Consider the following 19,802-nt stretch of genomic DNA (forward strand, 5'->3'; position numbering starts at 1 on the left):
TCAAAGAGTGCCTGGATGTATTTCCACGCGATGACTTTTTTGTTGCCATCCTCCATAATTTTCATGGATCCAAGACAGTTTCTTGCAAGTTTAAGCATGTGACATGCATCGAGTACAACACAAATTTTCTTTTCGGGATTTGCTGGGTGGGGAAATGTTGGTTTCACATTCTGCGGCGTGATGTCGGCACCTAGCTCACGTAACATTGTCAAATGAGCGGACGGTCCATCGCAAGTTAAGGAAACCACCTCTGCACCGATATCATGCAATTTTAGTAGACATTGTGTCACCAAATTCGCCTGTTCCTTCCCCGACAATCCATTTATCATAAAGTATGCTACAGGCACTTTCCAACTGTCATTCAGCTTCCATTCCCCGATTCCGATTCCCCGATCGACGTGGGAGCCCCAGCTCCTTCACTAGCAGACAAGACAGCCGGCTTAACGTTCGCCAGGATGATCAGTCGCCCTGCCCGTGAAATACCAGGATCGGGATTCGTACCAGGACCCTGAACAACTTCCTGCCCTACCTACTGCTACTGCGAAGTGGGAAGGCAATGGCAAACCACCTAGTGCTGTAATTTATACAACCCTCATTTGCAGTTATTGGCATCAGATAGCTAAGGAAAAATAACAACTATTGAACAATAAACTTCCAATTTAGTTGCATGTTCGAGTCCGGTGTATTGTATTACTTGCCCTGATGGATGTGGACGAATGTCACAATCGGCTTCCCAATATGGCCGCCAAGCAACTTCCGCTAGCTTCAGCCGACAGCCGTCATTGGCTCTCCAGTTTATTATATACCTCCGTGAGCAACACACATTGACCAGGCAGGCTGAGAGCCACGCCCAGGAGAACTCGTGATTGGCCAAAGGAGGGGCAAGCAAAGAGCAGGCCACCGATTGGCAGAGCAGGGAGGGACGTGTGATTGGGCAGGGAAGGGACAAAAAGCTTCCCCGTTATTGGGGGTAAGGAAGGTGAAGGAGCGACACACTGATTGGCCACCAACCGATGACACCATGACACCATGGCCAATCAGGGCGGAAGGCGCGAAAGACTACCAATAAACGACGCACTGGTTGGAGGAGGAAACGCCAGGGAAGTCGGAGGACATCCGATAAAAGAGAGTGGAGACCGACATTTCTCTCTTCGCCTCTGCCTCTCTTCCCTCCTTGCCGTCTTTTGCGCTTGGACCTGTTCTTGCCTTTGGACTTTGGTGGAGAGACCAGCGCCGACAATCATCCTCCCCTGTTGTTCTTTCTCCTGGTGCCTGCGCGCTGTGCTGTGTGATGCGGGACGGACCGTGCAGCGAGGGGTGTTCGCGCCAATGCCCGAGCGGTTCGCGCCAACCGGAGCGCGGTCGGACGACTGCTCTTGGAGCTGACCATCCCGGACAATTCCTGACGACCACATCCAGACAGATAAGCCCAAACACGAACGCAAACACGAGGTTTTCTTTGTTTCATTCCTCCATTGTTTTGTATCTGAAGTCGGTGTGGGGACGTCTCGATTTAGGACATTTAATTACCGGCGCGTTCTTGTTATTGGCATCCGTGGTAATAAAGCCTTGTTCTTTCGCACATAGATTCCGTTTCGTGTGAGTTTAACTTCCACAGGGGAAGACATGGTCGGGGCCGTGAATACTGAAGGTAAGCCGCGGCATTTCCCCCAAACTCCCCTTCTCGTGTATGATCTGCCATTGATTTGATTGCTACCTCATTAAGCTCGATTCCATCCGTGGACGTTCTGTCTTCACAGAGCGTCCGCACGACAATTGGTGTCAGGAAGTGAGGATTTGGGCCCGACGGACAATTTTTTTGTCCGCGGCGGGAGATCGACACAGTCGGGCATACATTGCGCGCTCGGCATTCGGGCGCAAATTTGGAGGCACTAAAAATTGCTAATAGTCGATTGGAGTGTGTGAAACGCAAAATCGCGGTTCGAAAATTTAAATTCTTGTCTTATTCCTGAGGTAAAATACGCGAACAGGAAGCTTGTTAGCCAGCAGGGTAATGGCGGATGCCGACCTGGACGCGCGTGAGGGAAATGCCGAGGTTCGAAGTGAGCCGATTGTCGATGGGGAGGGGCATAGGGATGGAACTTCCCTCGCTACCGAGATGGTCCCGATAGATCTCCAGACCATAGTAAATTTATTAAAGGCTCAGAGTGACCGCAGTGAGTGAATGGAAAATAAAATGGATACAATGAGTAATGAATTGAGCGGCCAAATGAGGGGAGATATAAATGAATTGAGGGGAGGAATGAATGACAAAATGGATGCTCAGAGTGAGCAGATGGGAGAAATGAAAAATTAATTGAGGGGAGACATGAAGGGGCTGGAAAACAAAATGGATGCTCGGAGTGAGCGAACGGAAAACAAAATTGAAGGATTGAAGGGAGAATTGGAGGAGCAAATTGATGGATTGAAGGAGGGATTGAAAGAACAAATTAAAGGAATGGTAAATAAAATTGATGGATTGGAGGGGAAGATGGAGGGAATGAATGAGCAAATGAATGAACAAGGGAATGAAATTGAGGAAAGGAATGAACAATTGGAAGGAAAAATTGGGGAAATGGCACAGCAGCTGGGGGAACGAATTGATGGCATAGAAGGGAGAGTGCAAAACCAAATTACGGACGGACTGGGGGAATTTGAGGCGAAAGTAGAAACTAAAGTGGGGGAGATGGAAAAATCCATGGGGGTGGAAATTGAATTTAAACGGGTAGAATTAATGTCAAGAATAGAGGAGGGCATGACCCAGGATGTCCGAATGGGGGAAAAGTTGGAAGATAGCATTGGGGCCACGAATACCAGAATTGATAAAGCAAATGGAGATCCCTGGTGTTGGGCTAGCGGCTAGGGTGCCGGCTTAGGATCCTAGGATCCTGGGTTCGAATCCCGGTCGATTGCTGAATTTAACGCCAGGGGGGTTGACTCAGCCTGTCATCCTTCCGAGGTCGGCTAATTGAGTACCAGTTCACTGGTAATTCCCTGTTTGTCGTTAAAGGCGGCAAAAAGGGTTGGCGTCAGGAAGGGCATCCGGTCGTAAAACATTGCTTCAAAAAGGGGACCAAAAAAAACAACAACAACCACGGTTCCCGAAAAAGGCCAACCCCCGCTTTGCGGGGAAAAATGGCCTCTAAAGGTGGTTAAATGGAGACCTGGAGGGCTATCGGGGCCACGTGGATGCCAGAATGCGGCAACAGAGTGAGGAATGGGGACTCCTTAAACAACAGGGGGGTGAATTGGCTGAAGAGGTAAAGGGGCTGGAAGCCCGCGTAACCGAGCAGGAGCGGGGGTTAATTGAAAAAGGCCTGTGGGGACCGCAAATGGATAATGAACGAGTGAGTGATTTGATGCAGGAGCGACTGGAGACCTGGGACAATACCATCAAGGCAGAGCTGGCTCGGGTCCAAGAAAGCCTAAGGGAAGAGGTGAGTTGGTCCGTTAAGCATCTCCAGGACGAGATTAAGGTGACCCAGGAGACCCTCACCACGAGCCACATTTGGACACCAGAGGCTCCAAAACTGAATACCAGGGAAGGAAGGGGGGGGGGGGGGTGTTTTGGCCCCGGGCTGGATTTGGACAGGGAGGAATCGGGGAATAGAGTCTCTGGAAAAACAATCTCCCTCGTACATTTTGATGGATCAGGGAGTCTAGAGGCTTTCCTGACACAATTCAAGTGCGTGTCTCAGATCAATGGTTGGAGGGAGCGGGAGCGCATGGGGAATCTGGTGGCGACTGCGGGGGTCAGCCGCAGACGTGCTAAACGTATTCCCAGAGGAAATATTGACCAGCAAGGCCATCTGCGAGGCCTTGACCAACAGGTATGGGACAGGTGCAAGGTGCGACCTGGTCAGGGCACAGCTGCTGCATCGCAGGCAAAAGCCTAACAAGACGATGCAGGAGATGGCCCAGGATATTTACCAGTCTGAAGATAGCATACCAGGACCTACCAGCACAGGCGTGGGACAAGCTGGCGATAGAGAAAATTATGGCTGCTCTTCCTGACCCTGACGTCCGGACGCTGGTGGAGTTGCAGGACCCGCCCACGGTGCACCGGGCGGCGGAATGCGCGGCGAGATTGACCTTTTTGAGGAGGTCGAACCGCGCATCAGAGAGGGCACCTGTGACGGTATGGCAGGCAGAGGTGCGGGATCAGGAGGAGAAGTCAGATTATGTAATAGGCCGAATGTTAAGGGGTCCGATCAGCCACCATCTGACACGTTTGACCGGGGGTAAATTTGCAGTGGGTGAGTCATGGCAGTTTGGTCCATGTTTGCCATCAGGACGGCCTGCTTTTCATCGGGTTGGGCCGGGAGTAATGGGTGCTCCACCTGGGTACCAGAGGGGTCCGTAAATGGGAACGTGTTTTAGATGTGGGAGAAGAGGGCACATGCAGAGGGACTGTAGACAACCACCTTGGCAACCACCTCCTAACAGGCTTCACAGCCCAGAAAGGAGGGGGTCCCCAGTGGGTGCACAGGTGCCAGAAAGAGGACCACTACCTAGGCCTGGGCCTGTCGGAATAGTGTTTGGGAAACTAGAATGAGCCGAGCATACGGGGCCATGCTCGGCTGGCAAGTGTGTGGAGAAGCGCCCTCCTTTGGTGAAAGTAGTGAATTGCAGAAAAATTGGCACGGGTAATCTAAGGGTTAAATGCAAAATTGAAGGAGAGTTTTGTGAGGCCGTGGTGGATACTGGAGGCAGTGACACCATTATCAATCCGAGTGTGCTAGACCAGAGTGTTGGAGGCTGGGATAAAATTGATAGGGTAGTAGGACACGGCCTCCAACTGGCTACAGGGGCGATGGCACCAATATTGGGACGCTGAGTGGTGAGGATGGAGATGGGTGGTTCAGAGGTCAACATGGTGGCATGGGTGGCGGAGGTGTGCGATCAGTGTTTGCTGGGATTGAGTTTCCTGGTGGAACACGACTGCCAACTAGACCTCGGGCGTGGTCATATGTGGTTGGGCACTGAGAGGCTGCAGTTGGTTGGACTGGGGGATGACGAGGAGGTGCAGGGAACGTGGCTAGAGGTGCCATGCACTGTGACCGTGCCTCCCAGGTCTGAGACAGTGGTGATGACGGAGTTAGCAGCAGTTGCTCAACCCATTGGCCAGCTGGGGCTAGTGGAGTCGTGGTCCTCGCAGGGGACCGAGGGATTGATGGTGGGTTGCACCCTTGGAGACACCCGTGGGCCTATGTTGGCAGTTAGGCTGCTCAACTTGTCCGTTAGCCCTCGCACTGTAAGGGGTGGAGCCATCGTATCCAAATGCAGTTGTGTAGTAGAGGTCACCGGAGGAAGTGTATCCACATGCTTGCCAGTACAACCGGAAAGAGGGGAAAATTTGGGGAAATGTGATTGGCCAGAGGGAGTGCGGGACATGATGACATGCTCTGAAGAGGGCCTAACATCAGAGCAGGTAGAGACATTGCACAATTTGGTTGGTAAGAACTTGGATGTTTTTTCTCTCTCTCCCGAGGATGTTGGACGCACGAGCCTCGTCAGGCACCAAATTAGTACTGGTGAGGCTCTGCCTGTTCGCCAACCGCCGAGGCGGCTACCTTTCGCTAAGAAAGAGGAGGCAGAAGAACAGGTGAGCAAAATGGAAAAGCCGGATTTATCGAGCTCTCGGTGAGTTCTTGGGTGTCACCCATTGGGCTGGTGAAAAAGAAGGATGGGACCACTCGTTTCTGTGTGGACTATCGCCAGCTCAATCACGTGACACTCAAAGACTCATACCCCTGCCAAGGATTGATGACACCCTCAATGCCGTTTCTGGCTCAAAATTGTTTTCTACATTGGCGGTGGCATCTACCATTGGTGATTTATTGGCAGGTGTAGATGGATAAAGAGGCGAGAGAGAAAACAGCGTTCACCACAGGCAAGGGTCTCTGGCAGTTTGTAATCATGCCTTTTGGATTGTGCAATGGCCCTGCTATGTTTGAGCGTCTGATGGAACGTGTTTTAATTGGCTTACCATGGCAGTCATGCCTTGTCTATCTGGATGACGTATTGGTCCACGCTCCCACATTTGAACATGCTGCTAAAAATTTGTCAGAGGTATTTGAGAGGTTAAGGGGTGCTGGGTTGAAATTGAATCCAAGCAAGTGTGAAATTTTCAGGAGAGAGGTGACTTACCTGGGTCACGTAATTAGCGAGAGCAGCGTGGCCACTGACCCTGGAAAAGTAAAATCGATAAAAGAGTGGCCCGCCCCCAAAAATGTAAGGGAGGTCAGAGGATTTTTGGGCCTCTGCTCTTACTCCAGGAGATTTGTGGCAAATTTCGCAGAAATTGCAAGACCCTTGCACAAATTGACAGAGAAAGGAGCCCGATTTATTTGGTCAGAGAGCTGCATCGAGGCATTCAGTCACTTAAAACAACGTCTGGTAGATGCCCCAGTTTTGGCATACCCGACGGATGATGGCGATTACATCCTGGACACAGATGCGAGCCAGGAAGGATTGGGAGCTGTGTTGTCACAAATGCAACAGGGAGTCGAGAGCATTTTTGCGTATTACAGTCGGGCACTTTCGAGGCCTGAGCGAAATTATTGCGTTTCCTGCAAAGAACTATTGGCCCTACTGTCTGCAGTTGGACACTTTCACCCTTACCTTTATGTGAGGGAGTTTGTGATCCGAGTGGATCATGCCTCCTTGCAATGGCTTCTTCGGTTCAAAGAGCCAGAGGGACCTTTTGCAAGGTGGCTTGAGAGGCTGCAGCAGTATAATTTCACTGTGCAACATCGGCCTGGCAAAGCACATGCCAATGCAGACGTTCTCTCTCGGCGCCCCTGTTTGGAGGCACAGTGCAAATTTTGGAATAGGCAGGAAGCCAAGTATTCAATTGGGCAGGACCAAATTGATGCATGCCTATATGCAGCGAGAATGACCAGGCGAACTTTGCCACAACCCTCACCTGAATTGGGCGATGTGAATTGGCAAGAGAGTCAAAGGGAGGATCCTGTTTTGGGGGCCCTTTTCCATTGGCTAGAGGAGGACAAAAGCCCTTCTTGGGAGGAGATTGCTCCACTCGGGGCACAGGTAAAGGCCTATTGGGCACAGTGGCAGATGTTGGGGTTGAAATATGGCCATTTGTATAGGAAATGGGTCACACCAACGGGCGTTGTAGCTTCCTGGTTGATAATTGTACCAAACAAATTGAAGGAAGTGGTTATGGGGCACATACATGGGACTAGGACAATGAGACATTTGGGCGTGGCCAAAACTTTGTCCAAATTGCGGCAGAAGTTCTACTGGGTGAATTCAGGCAGGGATATTCAAGATTGGATGAGATCCTGCGACCTCTGCCGCGGTAAGAAGAGTGCGTGCAAGGCCCCGCTCCAGGTGTACAACGTAGGAGCACCACTTGAGCGGGTGGCAGTATATGTGGTGGGGCCCCTGCCAGTCACCCGCCAAGGGAACTGGTACATTATGGTGGCAATGGACTACTTTACCAAGTGGCCAGAAGCCTACCCATTGCCCAACCAGGAAACCCGGCTGGTAGCTCGGGTACTAGTTGAGGGATTCTTCTCCCGATTTGGCATTCCCAGGGAGCTACACACCGACCAGGGCCGGAACTTTGAATCCGCTCTCCTGCGGTCGATGTAAGAAGATCCTCCAAATTCACAAGACCAGGACGACCCCTCTTAGGCCTCAATCGGATGGGATGGTGGAGAGGTTTAACCGGACCCTTTTCACACAATTGGCCCTCTTTACATCTGAAAACCAAGAGGATTGGGACGAGCACCTCCCCTTTATACTGATGGCATACCGGACCGCGCAGCATGCGACCACTCGGTGCAACCCCGCCTTGTTGATGTTCGGTAGGGAGATGCGAGTCCCCACAGATTTGTTGATAGGACCATCACCAGAGGAACCGGGTGAAGCATCTATGGAAAGCTATTCAACCAATTTGAAAAAGAACATAGAAAAGGCTCACGAGTTTGCGAGGAAGCAAATTGGCTTGGCTTCCACGCATATGAAAGTGCGGTATGACGCTCGGGCACACACACCTCGGTTCCTTCCCGGAGACCTTATTTGGCTCTACTGGCCCCGGAGGAAGAAGGGTGTGTGTCCAAAACTCCTCACATTGGAAGGGCCCTGGGGTGGTGCATTGGCAGGTGACTGATGTGGTTTTCAAAATTCAGATGGGCCCGCATACCCTTTCACAGATAGTTCACGGGGATAGATTGAGCTCCTACATGGGTGAGGAGGCTCCTGGGTGGATTGGAAGGGTGAGGGGGAAATTAGGAGTGGTGGATGGCTCTCTTGGACCCGACCAACCTGCAACTACCTGCATTTGAGGTAAGTGTTTGGATGTGTACTGTCCCAGGCTTCAGGACTTGCTATGTAAATTGGGGGACATGTAATTTGGAGTAGGGGGCGGGTGAGAGTGATGACATGGTCGGTGAAGGGAGATGGAATGTGTGCCACACAGTGTCTTGTGGGTGGCGTTTGTTTATGTGTAGAAGTTTGGTGTTTTTATGTGGTCGTGGAGAATGGAAACTGAGAATGAGTGGTGATTATTGTGTTGGAAATGGTTTAGAATGTGATTCAAATGTGAATTGGGGATTTCACATGATAGCAGGCGATGGCAAAATCTTTTTGTACCATCTTCTCATTGAAATGTGTTGAGAATCGAATGGCACCGGGGGAGGAAATGTGTTTTGGCGATTTTGTGGGTGTGAAAGGTGTGCGTGTCCGCAGGTACAGATCAAGCTCTGAGGAGCGATGACTGCAGCCCCCCTCTGCGGCAATTACCCCTGACAGCCAGTGGTGACTAGAAATTGGAGCCCGTCGGTGGAGAGTCTGTTTGGGTGCCCTGGGGTGGAAGACTCCCGGCGACCCGTGTGCTGTGCGTAAACAGGGGAAAACAGAGCCTGGAGTGTGGAGACCCCCACCGGCGGGGTAACGGCGGAAAGGGCTGTTTGACTGTCACGGGGCCAAGAGGTAAAGGGGGGGGGGGGGCAATGAATTTGTAAGTCGAGTGACTTTTGTTGAACTGCGGGCACCACAGCCTGAAGCGCCCCCACCATCTTGATTGTGCGGTACCTCCCCGCTGCCTAGTTGAGAGCAACACACACATGTTTTTTTTTACATCAATGCCATGGTTCTGAAAGGGGAGGGGTGAAATACTATGTTCAAAAAGTATCCGACCTTTATTTTTCGTGCGTAAAAAAAAAGAAGCTAGGGAGGCGTTGATTGGTGCACGTATGTAGGCGATCCTAATGCGCAGGCGTGAATTTTTTCCCACCTGCAGAAGCTGTCATTCGACGGCAGACCGCCGATGTGTGAGGACATGTAAGTGAGCGCCGTCGGATTTTCGTTTTTGACAAAATGACGGAAAAACTTGAACAATGCTACTGCATCAAATTTTGTGTAAAGCTTGGCGATTCCCAAGTGGAAACGATCCGCAAGATTCAACACCGTTCATTCCATTATGAAGGAGGATTTGGGCTTCAGGAGAATCTCAGCGAAGTTCGTACCAAAGCTGCTAACGATTGAGCAGAAGCCACTCCGTTTGGAGATCGCACAGGACATGCTGGAGACTGTGAACAGCGATCCCAGCTTCCTCAACACAGTGATCACTGGCGATGAGTCCTGGGTTTATGGGTAAGACCCAGAAACCAAGTTGCAGTCATCACAATGGAAGCATCCAACATCCCCGAGGCCAAAAAAAGCAAGGCAGGTCCGCAGCAATGTCAAAGTCATGCTGACCGTCTTCTTCGACTCCAGAGAAGACATCATGCGGAATGCGATGGACCAGCTGCGCGCCATCCCAAAAGAGGCGTTCCAGCGCTGCTTCCGACAGTGGCAGAACCATTGGGAGAAGTGTGTGGCAGCCCAAGGAGACTACTTTGAACGAGATTATTATAAAAAAATTTTTATCTGGATGCGAGTATCTTTTATGAACAAAGGTCGGATACTTTTTGAACACACTACGTATGTCCTTTATTGAGTTAGTGTTGTAAGGATTTATGGAATGTGTATGAGTGGTTATTGGTGTGTGTTGAATGAATGTGGGCGAAATCCACTGAGCCATGTCACTCACCTCTAACACCAGGACAGGGCCTGCGGAAATTTAGGGGTGCATTCGGATGGCCCCGCAGGTAAGGTTGCGTTTTGTGGCTTCCACCGGGGGATGCGATCTTTAGACTGGGGTTTGTACAAATGTTTTATTAGAGTTTTGAATTTTGCAAGTTTTTTGAGTAAGGTAAAGTTTGTGGTTAAGTAGGTTTGCATGTGTTGTTTGTTTCCTCCCTCCGCAGGAACAACGAATTCTAATCATTGTAAATATTTGACTGCATGATTGTTAAGGGGATTAGCATGTTGAGGAGCATAGGTAGGTAGCTTCAGCTCACTTCCCACAGCCCTCCTGATTTATTTCATAGGCTAATTAAGTGTGAGACAGTAAGTGCTAAGACTGGAATGGTAGCGCCTGCAGTGAACCTCCGACAGTAGGGGCTACGGTTCCAGGGGAGGGGGTGGGGGGGCTGTGTTATGAAGTTTGGGGTAGGGGAATATATAGATTTAGGTAGACCTGAATAGGTATCATGCTTCGTCTGTCGAGTTAGAACGATATCGATGTAATAAGTCCTGTTAGCCCGGTTTGTCGGATCAAGTGTGTACCTGTGATCATACGAGGATGATCCGGTGATAGGTAGAATAGCGACTAAGATAATTCCCCTGTGTGTCAGACCTGGTGATCAATCCATTGTCCCGTATGGCAATGCACTCTTATAGACACACTTAGCTAGGTCCTTAGCTGCACACATTAATTAATTTCCCTCTCACACAATAAGATTTACAGGAAGAAGAGGCAGGAAGCCAGATCGGGGCACCGCCGATGGGGCCGCAGCCAGCCACAGCAACACACATTGGCCAGGCAGGCTGAGAGCCACGTCCAGGGAGGACTCGTGATTGGCCAGGGGAGGGGCAAGCAAAGAGCATGCCACCGATTGGCAGAGCAGGGAAGGACGTGTGATTGGTCGGGGAAGGGACAACAAGCTTCTCCGTGATTGGTCGGGGAAGGGACAACAAGCTTCCTCGTTATTGGGGGTAAGGAAGGTGAAGGAGCGACACACTGATTGGCCACCAACCGATGGACACCATGGCCAATCAGGGCGGAAGGCGCGAAAGACTACCAAGAAACGACGCATTGGTTTGAGGAGGAAACGCCAGGGAAGACGGAGGACATCCGATAAAAGAGAGTGGAGACCGACATTTCTCTCTTCGCCTCTGCCTCTCTTCCCTTCTTGCCGTCTTTTGTGCATGGACCTGTTCTTGCCTTTGGACTTTGGTGGAGAGACCAGCGCCGACAATCATCTTCCCCTGTTGTTCGTGCTCCTGGTGCCTGCGTGCTGTGCTGTGTGGCGCGGGACGGACCGTGCAGCGAGGGGTGTTCGCGCCAACGCCCGAGCGGTTCGCGCCAACCGGAGCGCGGTCGGACGACTGCTCTTGGAGCTGACCATCCCGGACAATTCCTGATGACCACATCCAGACAGATAAGCCCAAACACGAATGCTAACACGACGTTTTCTTTGTTGCATTCCTCCATTGTTTTGTATCTGAAGTCGGTGTGGGGACGTCTCGATTTAGGACATTTAATTACCGGCGCGTTCTTGTTATTGGCATATGTGGCAATAAAGCCTTGTTCTTTTGCACTTAAATACCGTTTCATGTGAATTATTTTCCACAGGGAGAATACATCGTCGGGGTCGTGAAGGAAAGCCGCGGCATTTGCCCCCATCCCCCGCTTCTCGCGTTTGATCCGCCATTGATTTGATTGTCGCCTCATTAGCTCAATTCCATCTGTGGACGTTCTGTCTTCACAGAGCGTCCACACGACAATAACATGATGTACACCCTCATACACCTGTAATAATATGATGTACACCCTCATACACCTATAATAACATGATGTACACCTTCATACACCTGTAATAACATGATGTACACCTTCATACACCTATAATAACATGAAGACTCATCTTATCTGTATAATAGTGTATATCAAGTACACTCACCCCTCCTCCTGATTCCCTCTCATCCCTCATCCTGATCCCCACTCATCCCTCTTCCTGATTCCCTCTCATCCCTCGTCCTGATCCCCACTTATTCCTCTTCCTGAACCATGCTCATCCCCCCTTCTGATTCCCTCTCATCCCTCATCCTGATCCCCGCTCACCCCTCCTCCTGAACCATGCTCACCCCTCCTGCTGATCCCGTTCACCCCTCCTCCTGCTCCCCGCTAACCCCTCATCCTGATCCTCACTCACTCCTCATCCTGATCCTCACTCACCCCTCCTCCTGCTCCCCACTCACCCCTCATCCTGATCTTCACTCAACTCTCCTGCTGATCCCGCTCACCCCTCCTCCTGTGCCCTGCTCATCCCTCATCCTGATTCCCTCTCATCCCTCATCTTGATCCCTGCTCACTCCTCATGCTGATCCCGCTCACCCCTCCTCCTGTGCTCTGCTCACCCCTCCTCCTGCGCCACGCATCCCTCCTACTGTGCCCTGCTCATTCCTCCTGTTTCCCTCTCATCCCTCATCCTGATCCACACTGACCCCTCCTCCTGATCCCGCTCACCCCTCCTGATCCCGCTCACCCCTCCTCCTGATCCCCCTCACTCCTTCTGCTGATCACGCTCACCCCACCTGCTGATCACGCTCAACCCTCGTCCTGATCCCGCTCACCCCCCCCCTCCTGATCCCGCTCACTCCTTCTGCTGATCCCGCTCACCCCTCCTCCTGATCGCACTCACCTCTCCTCCTGATCCCACTCACCCCTCCTGCTGATCACGCTCATCCCTCATTTTATTCTACTTCACCAGTCCTCCTGCGCCCCTCTCACATTCCCACTTGCTTTCCATGTTCACTAGAACCTTCTTATCACATCACTATTCCATTTCCTCATCCCATTATTTCACTTCTCAATTTTCCTTTTCTTTTCTGCCTTATTCTCTCAACATTTCTTTCAACACCGGTTGATTTCTCCATTCTCTATAATATATTTCCTTATAATTTATACAGAATTCCCCAAACCATGCACACTTTTTAGCAGCGACAGCAGTGGCTGTGGTCAGCATGACGTTCCTTGTCTCCTTCCCACCAAATGCTCCACCAAGTCGTTTCACTGTACATTTCACATGGTTGCAAGGGATTCCAAGAACTGTTGCTACTGATTGCTGTTAGGGAATGTGGGGGAAGAAAGGCAGAGAAAATTTAAGAGGTGAGAATGTTCTGGCAGAACTTGGTACTTCCAAGATCCAGACTCAATTACCATTCCAACATCCAGTCACAGCTTGGGCATAATATAATAATCGGGTGTTATTGAATGGAATTCATCAATCGACACCATAATATACTGAAAATTAAGCAAACAGGAAGGTTGGCCACTTAACAAAAAACACAATATAGCATACTGAGTGTATTGAAGTTGACAACAGTCAACCATTGTGTCGACAGCAGTGACGCCAAGAGTTTGCACAGCTGAGTTTCTCTTTTACTGGAGGATCAGGACGATGGGACAATTACAGGTTGTGCCAAAAGTGATTTTTCTTCAGAAATGTATTCTTGAGGATTTTAAAAACAAATTGGCTCAAAACACACGAAACAAATTTGCCCCCTTATGCCCCTGGCTCTCCCTTTGTCCCCCAGTGCCCTCTGAGACGGGTGCATCAACTTCCATGTTTAAGGATCGATTCTTACATAGAATGATGTGTCATATGAAAGCTCTTCTCAAGACCAAACAAGATAATAAATCAGTTATTTAGAAATGAGCAAAACTCATCATTTGCCAAACTTTCATTAATTTTTGTATGGGTTTCAATATTGCAACATATTCTCAGACAACGAAAGAAAAATCGGAATTCATGTGCAAGCCTCATTGAGGGCATAGGCTGAGGTTCGAGCACCGCACTTCTTCCTTCTTGCAGCGACACCTTGCTGTGTCACTCCCCATCTTACGAGCGCATTGGATAAACGCCTTTGCCACTTTAGAGAGAGAGGGCTTCATGATCCACTGCGGTGCCCATCCCTTACCCACTTCTGTCTTCTTCCACCCAAACTTGGCTGGCGACACTTCTGGGAGCAATTGTTCAACAGAGGACATCAAAATTCTGGCCTGAAATATGGAGTGTCTTGTGTATGGGAGAAGGGCGTCTTTTGTGGGAGGAATTTGAGACATATCCCTACTTCCTTGGCAGACTGCATTCTTCCTGAAGATGTTGATGTCGTGTGCATCTTCTTCTCTTGAGTCGTACACCTTGACGACAAACTTCTGGATTTCTCCAAAGAGATTACAATCCGCCTCAACCTCCATGAAGTGTTCCACCTGCCGCAACACTTCGGTGAACCAGGGGTTCTATTCAAGGTGTTGGCACACCTTGCCCGTTCCTCGAAAGGAAGATGTAACATCATAGCGGGTGAATGCATGGAAGAGAGGGAGAGCCTTCACCATCGGTCCAGAGAATCGCAGAGCTCTTCGATGTTGATCCAAATAAGGTTTTCACCAGTGATGAACTGGATCCAAATCCAAAGTCTATCCGAATGTACTGACTGCACATAATTGCCACCACGTCAGTGTCCCCTGTTCGGATTCTCACAGAAATCGTCCCCTGTCAGACCACATTCATGAGGTGGACCATAATACAGCTGTCTGCCACTTCGCAATTACAGTTTACCTCCATCTGGACACTTGATCTAATGTGGATGACCGATGAGGAAGAGGTGATGAAGAGGCCTTTGTGTGTTGGGATTTGGATCTTGGATCCAGCTGTGATAAGTAGATGGTTTGACCAGCTGTGGTAAGTAGATGGTTTGACTCTTCCTTATTGTTAAGTCTCTCAAGAACACTGCAAAGTTGGTTTGAATTCGAACCTTCTTTGTCATGCATTGCCTCATTCCGGTTCCTCTCACGTCTCTTATCACTCCTTTCACACTCTCCTTAAAGTAGCAATCAAAGATCACATCCAAGCGCATGCAGGAGATCCGACTTACTCGTGGCCAGCAACAGTGAGAGCTGCTGGAATTTCCTCCAACATATTCAGAATAAAAAACCACTTGCAGATCCTCATGTCATGTTGTGAAGAACATCACCAAGGCACCCAGCAAGGATGCATGGCCCTTGGACATCCGGGCTTTCTGTTCCGCTGCTGTTTCCTTCCTTGACGGCTTCCCCTGGTTTAGCTTCAGATTTCTCACAGCTTGCTTCAGGACACCGGTTTCTTGGATCAGCTTGGTGAAGCCTTCGTATTGCTTCGGAGCTGCCTCTTCAAACTGGAACATATCTTGTGTGCCATTTTCGCTTTGACATACTCGTCCATCTAGAGCAGGGGTTCTTAACCTGTGATCCACGGACCCCTTTGAAGTCCGTGGATGGGCTTCAGGGGGTCCGTGAACCAGGCGCATAAAAATTATTTAAAATTTATTTTCGCGAGCTTTTTATAAAAGGTTTTATTTTTTGTCTATGTACAGGATGTTATGTACTTATTCTTTCTTACTGAAGACTAGTAGATCTGTAAGGTAGGTTGAAATGGGATGATACTGAGTGTACAGTCAGGTAACATACAGTTGTCATCGCCGTCAAGTTATAACTTCAAGAATAGTTCCCGTCGATAGAAATTGAAGAAAATGTCCCCTGCCCCAGATTTTAGCGCTGGCCGCTGGACCTCGTGTTTACAGTTTGGTATCGTCGTTTGCACGACCGCCACCCAGTGCCACTCCATAATCAAGTGCTTATTTCTCACTTTACACGACTTGTCACGACTCAGGAATCTTCTCATTTACTGGTGAGGTTTAAAACTTTATAGGAAATATCGCTGTTTTTGCGTGAACAAGGTTCCCTCTTGGGATTACCTGTGGCACCAAAGGTGGATTGGGGTTATGATTTCACCCCCGTTTGTCTGTATGTTTGTCTGTCTGTGAACAGAATATCTCAAAAAGTTATGGACATATTCAGAAGAAATTTGGTGGACAGGTTGGGTGCATGACGAGGATGAATTGATTAGATTTTCATGAAGATCTGGATCCGGTTCTGGATACTAGAATTTCAAAAGTGATTCTTCACCTTTAGAGATGAGGCCAAAAGCGATTTATAGTACTATATCTCAAAAAGTTATGGATGGATTATGACAAAACTTGGTCGATGAGTAGGGTAGATGACATGAACATGCCAATTCGATTTTGGTTAAGGTCCAGATGCAGATCCGGTCTTTCAATTGGATACAAATCATAAACTGTTTTGCCTGGTGGACGTATGTGTTCTGCAAAGTACCATTCCTTACTGTCCATGACTCCCTTTTCATTGCAACTGGAAATACCAGAACATTCCGCAGCCTCCTCTTGGTCTGTATTGTCACATCTTTGTCTTTCCAGATCTTTGTGAATCCTGACATTGCTGTTTTTCCCAATTCTACCCATCCATTAAATTATACTCTGCGTTCTCCAGTTAATTCAGTCTTAGAACCCAGGAAATGAAACTTTTCACAAACACAATATGTTTCCACAAATACAATATAATACTTTGCACAAACATACAACTTTCCACAAACAAAGCACAATATGCTGTGTTTATCATGTGTATCATGTCAAAACTACATGTTGTGCTGTGTGACATTCCCTGTACTGGTTTGGTGGTGAAGCGAATGTTTTTTGGGTTCGCACAACGTAAAGGTGCCTATTGCGTAAAGCCACACACTAACATGCCACACACCAGCACATCACCAACCACCAGCTTATCGTTTAATATCATGTTTGATAACCCGTTATTTTACCTGTTCGAAATTCACACTCTGTGTTGTTGATATGATCTCCATGGTTCCATTCTCCAGGTCTGGAATTGCAATAGCTGCATGTGTTTCCAAATAGAAATGTTCTTGCCCACCTAGGCGTACCTCACCTAGAGTGAAAAGGTGCACTGATAACATATCAAACGATCTGCCATGATACAAGGGCTTATCAATGGAGTTTTCAATAATCAACCTTAACATGCATTTAGATGACTCTTTTTGACAAGGATTGACTTCCGGTTTCCAGTTCCTTGAGCTTGGTTGGCCGTTTTTTGACTGTCAAGTTTCCTCAAAGTTAAGTACTCCCGGTAGTTTTGTCGAGTTTTTGTTGTTGTTTTTTCTGCATGGTTCCAGCTTGATTTTTGTTTAAAAACTTGAGCAAATTTGGAAGAATTCGTCGGATATTCGTGCCGTGTTTTCAGCCCTAATTTTTCCTCGTCCGAGTCCACATACGTTGTTTCACTTGTCTTTTCTCCGTACCACCTTCAGCCTTTTTTTTTCCACAGTTCCCTTATTTCTCCTTCTTATTCTCCTTCAAATTCCCCCAACATTAACCCTTGTTAGTGTTTGGGGCAAAAAAAAAAAAAATTATATATATATATTGTTGCGAATATGGAATTTGGCCTCCATATCCGCTTGTAAATATTCCCCTATTTCCCCAATACTCCCCAACTATCCCCAATCCCCCATTCCCTAGTCCCATTGTCTGTAAACAACACTCTGTAGAACCGACCTTCCCCTTTATCCCCCATTAAATGTCGTGCCCAGGTCCACCGCATCTCACGTAGACAACTTTCGGACATCTTGCTAGTTATTCTTAGTCTATGTCAGTTAAGGACTCCTTTCCATTAATTCTGACTTCGTTGCACCAGAATGTGATTATATGGCACCAGTCGTGAGTTTAGGACCTTCCCATACCTCCTTCCATCTTCTTCCCCAAACAACAACAACAACAACAACAACTACAGCTACAACAACAACAAAAACTACAGCTACAACAACAACTACAACCACGGCGCGCGGGGGGAGTGTGCGTCCTCCCACCAGCTCGGTTAGCCGCCATGACCATGCGCTCCACGGGGTTACCACGAAGGGGCTCCCTGTCAGCCCCTCGTCAAGGGCGGAGCCGGTAACCCCCCCGCATGCACCCAATGAGAAGCAACGAGCCGATTCCATCTGGGGCGGAGCTAACGAGCCGAGGGCGTGTCACTCCCCGCCGGATATACGCAGCGACTTACCGGATGTGAGGTCAGATGCGCCCCGAGCTTGAGAAGACAAGAGAGCCACCTCCGAGCGCTGAGAGACCTCCTGCATCTTTTGGGCCGCGCTATCCTGTCCCTGAGCACAAGGTGCACCTTGTGCTGGCCATCGAATACCCGCTTTCCTTGCCATCAATCCCCGTGTGAGTCAGTTTTTGTCCTGTTTCTCTGTGGTCTGTCGGGAATAATATAAGATTGTGTCTAAGTGCCTATCTTCCTTTGCTGTCCCTCTTGTAGTTGTAATCTAACCTTCCGAACGAATATAACCTCCTCCGGAGGTCTTGAGAACCGTATCCCTGGTGTCGTGTCATTTTAATCCCAGCCGTGTGTCTTTTCCTTCATTGACCTAGCGTAGCGCGATTAGTCAACGTTCGGGTATAATCGGGTAACTTGTGCAGACGTGGTCATACCAAACCGCTCGGTAAATAACATCCACCACCACGTCTGTAACAATTGGTGTCGAGGAGTGGAATTCGAACCCGGGACTAAATTTATTAGGCCCAAATTTGTAGTAGAATCAATTCGGAGCGCGTTTCCCGCGCGAAATTATAACGGCGAAATTTGAATTTGTTTTACAAAAATAAAAACCCGAATTTTGAAAGTCGCGCTATGGCAGACCAAGACAGCTGGGGTCCGGTAGGGGAGAGTGAGGCAGGGTCGGTCCAGGACCAAATTGAGGGACGCGAGGAGAGCGAAGCAGTGAGGGCGGCAGGGTCGCAAAATAGCGTTGTCACGCACGAGGTGGCCACGGCGTCCACGCCCGCGACCGTGGCAGCGCCCCTGGTGGATCCGAACCTTTTTATGTTGCAAATGAGGGCCCTTATGGAACAAATGGGTGAGCGATTGGAGGGCCAAATGGGGGCCCAGATCGGAGGGTTAGGGAGTAGAATAGAGGGATTAGACAATAGATTAGGGGAAATACAGGAGGGGTTAATGGGGGTAGAAAACAGAATGGCCGCTCAAGAGAATCAAATGGAAGGGATGCAAAAGGGGTTAGAGGGGGTAGAAAATAGAATGGCTGCCCAGGAGAATCAGATAGAGGGAGTGAAAAATGGGTTAGAGGGGGTAGAAAACAGAATGGCCGCTCAAGAGAATCAAATGGAAGGGATGCAAAAGGGGTTAGAGGGGGTAGAAAATAGAATGGCTGCCCAGGAGAATCAGATAGAGGGAGTGAAAAATGGGTTAGAGGGGGTAGAAAACAGAATGGCCGCTCAAGAGAATCAAATGGAAGGGATGCAAAAAGGGTTAGAGGGGTTAGAAAACACCATGGAAGGCAAATTGAGGGACATGAGGGACCAAGCGGAAAGGGAAGTTAACCAAATGGGGCAGCAGATAGAGGGGGTCAGAATGGGGGTAGAAACCAAACTGGATGCTCACAGGGAGGAAATGGAGCAGATGAGGGTGGCATCTGGGCAGGAGATGCAAGTGATGGGAGAGGAGATCAGAAGAGGTGTGAGTGAGGAGGTCGGAGGAGTGCGCGAGGAGGTGAGGCACTGTGAGGAGCACATGGAGAAGGAGGTGAGAAAGGGGACTGTAAAGTTACAAGGGGGAATAGAGGACCTGACGCAGGAGGTGGAGCAGCTAACAGAGGGACAAAAAGAACTAACGGACCAGGTAAAGAAGAACACAGCGGTAATAGGAGGGTTAAAAGCGACACAGAAAGAACTAAAAGATGACTTGGTAGCGACGAAGAGGGAATGTCAGATGGTACGTGAGGGACTGACAACGAGGTTGGACG

General features: G+C 49.2%; 1 protein-coding gene across 1 annotated transcript in view; it reads right to left on the reverse strand.

Annotated features, from left to right (window-relative positions):
- The window catches only part of LOC137432197 (xanthine dehydrogenase/oxidase-like), a 289,186-nt gene that overhangs the window by 49,056 nt on the left and 220,328 nt on the right, over positions 1–19,802 (reverse strand). The window contains exons 22-23 of the mRNA XM_078782947.1: positions 16,791–16,915; positions 13,069–13,202 (exon numbers count right to left, since the gene is read on the reverse strand). Coding sequence (XP_078639073.1) covers positions 13,069–13,202; positions 16,791–16,915 — 259 coding nt within the window. The remainder of the gene's footprint in view (positions 1–13,068; positions 13,203–16,790; positions 16,916–19,802) is intronic.

The sequence above is a fragment of the Myxine glutinosa genome, chromosome 8, assembly GCF_964187855.1.
Source record: "Myxine glutinosa chromosome 8, kmMyxGlut1.1, whole genome shotgun sequence".
Classification (NCBI taxonomy): domain Eukaryota; kingdom Metazoa; phylum Chordata; class Myxini; order Myxiniformes; family Myxinidae; genus Myxine; species Myxine glutinosa.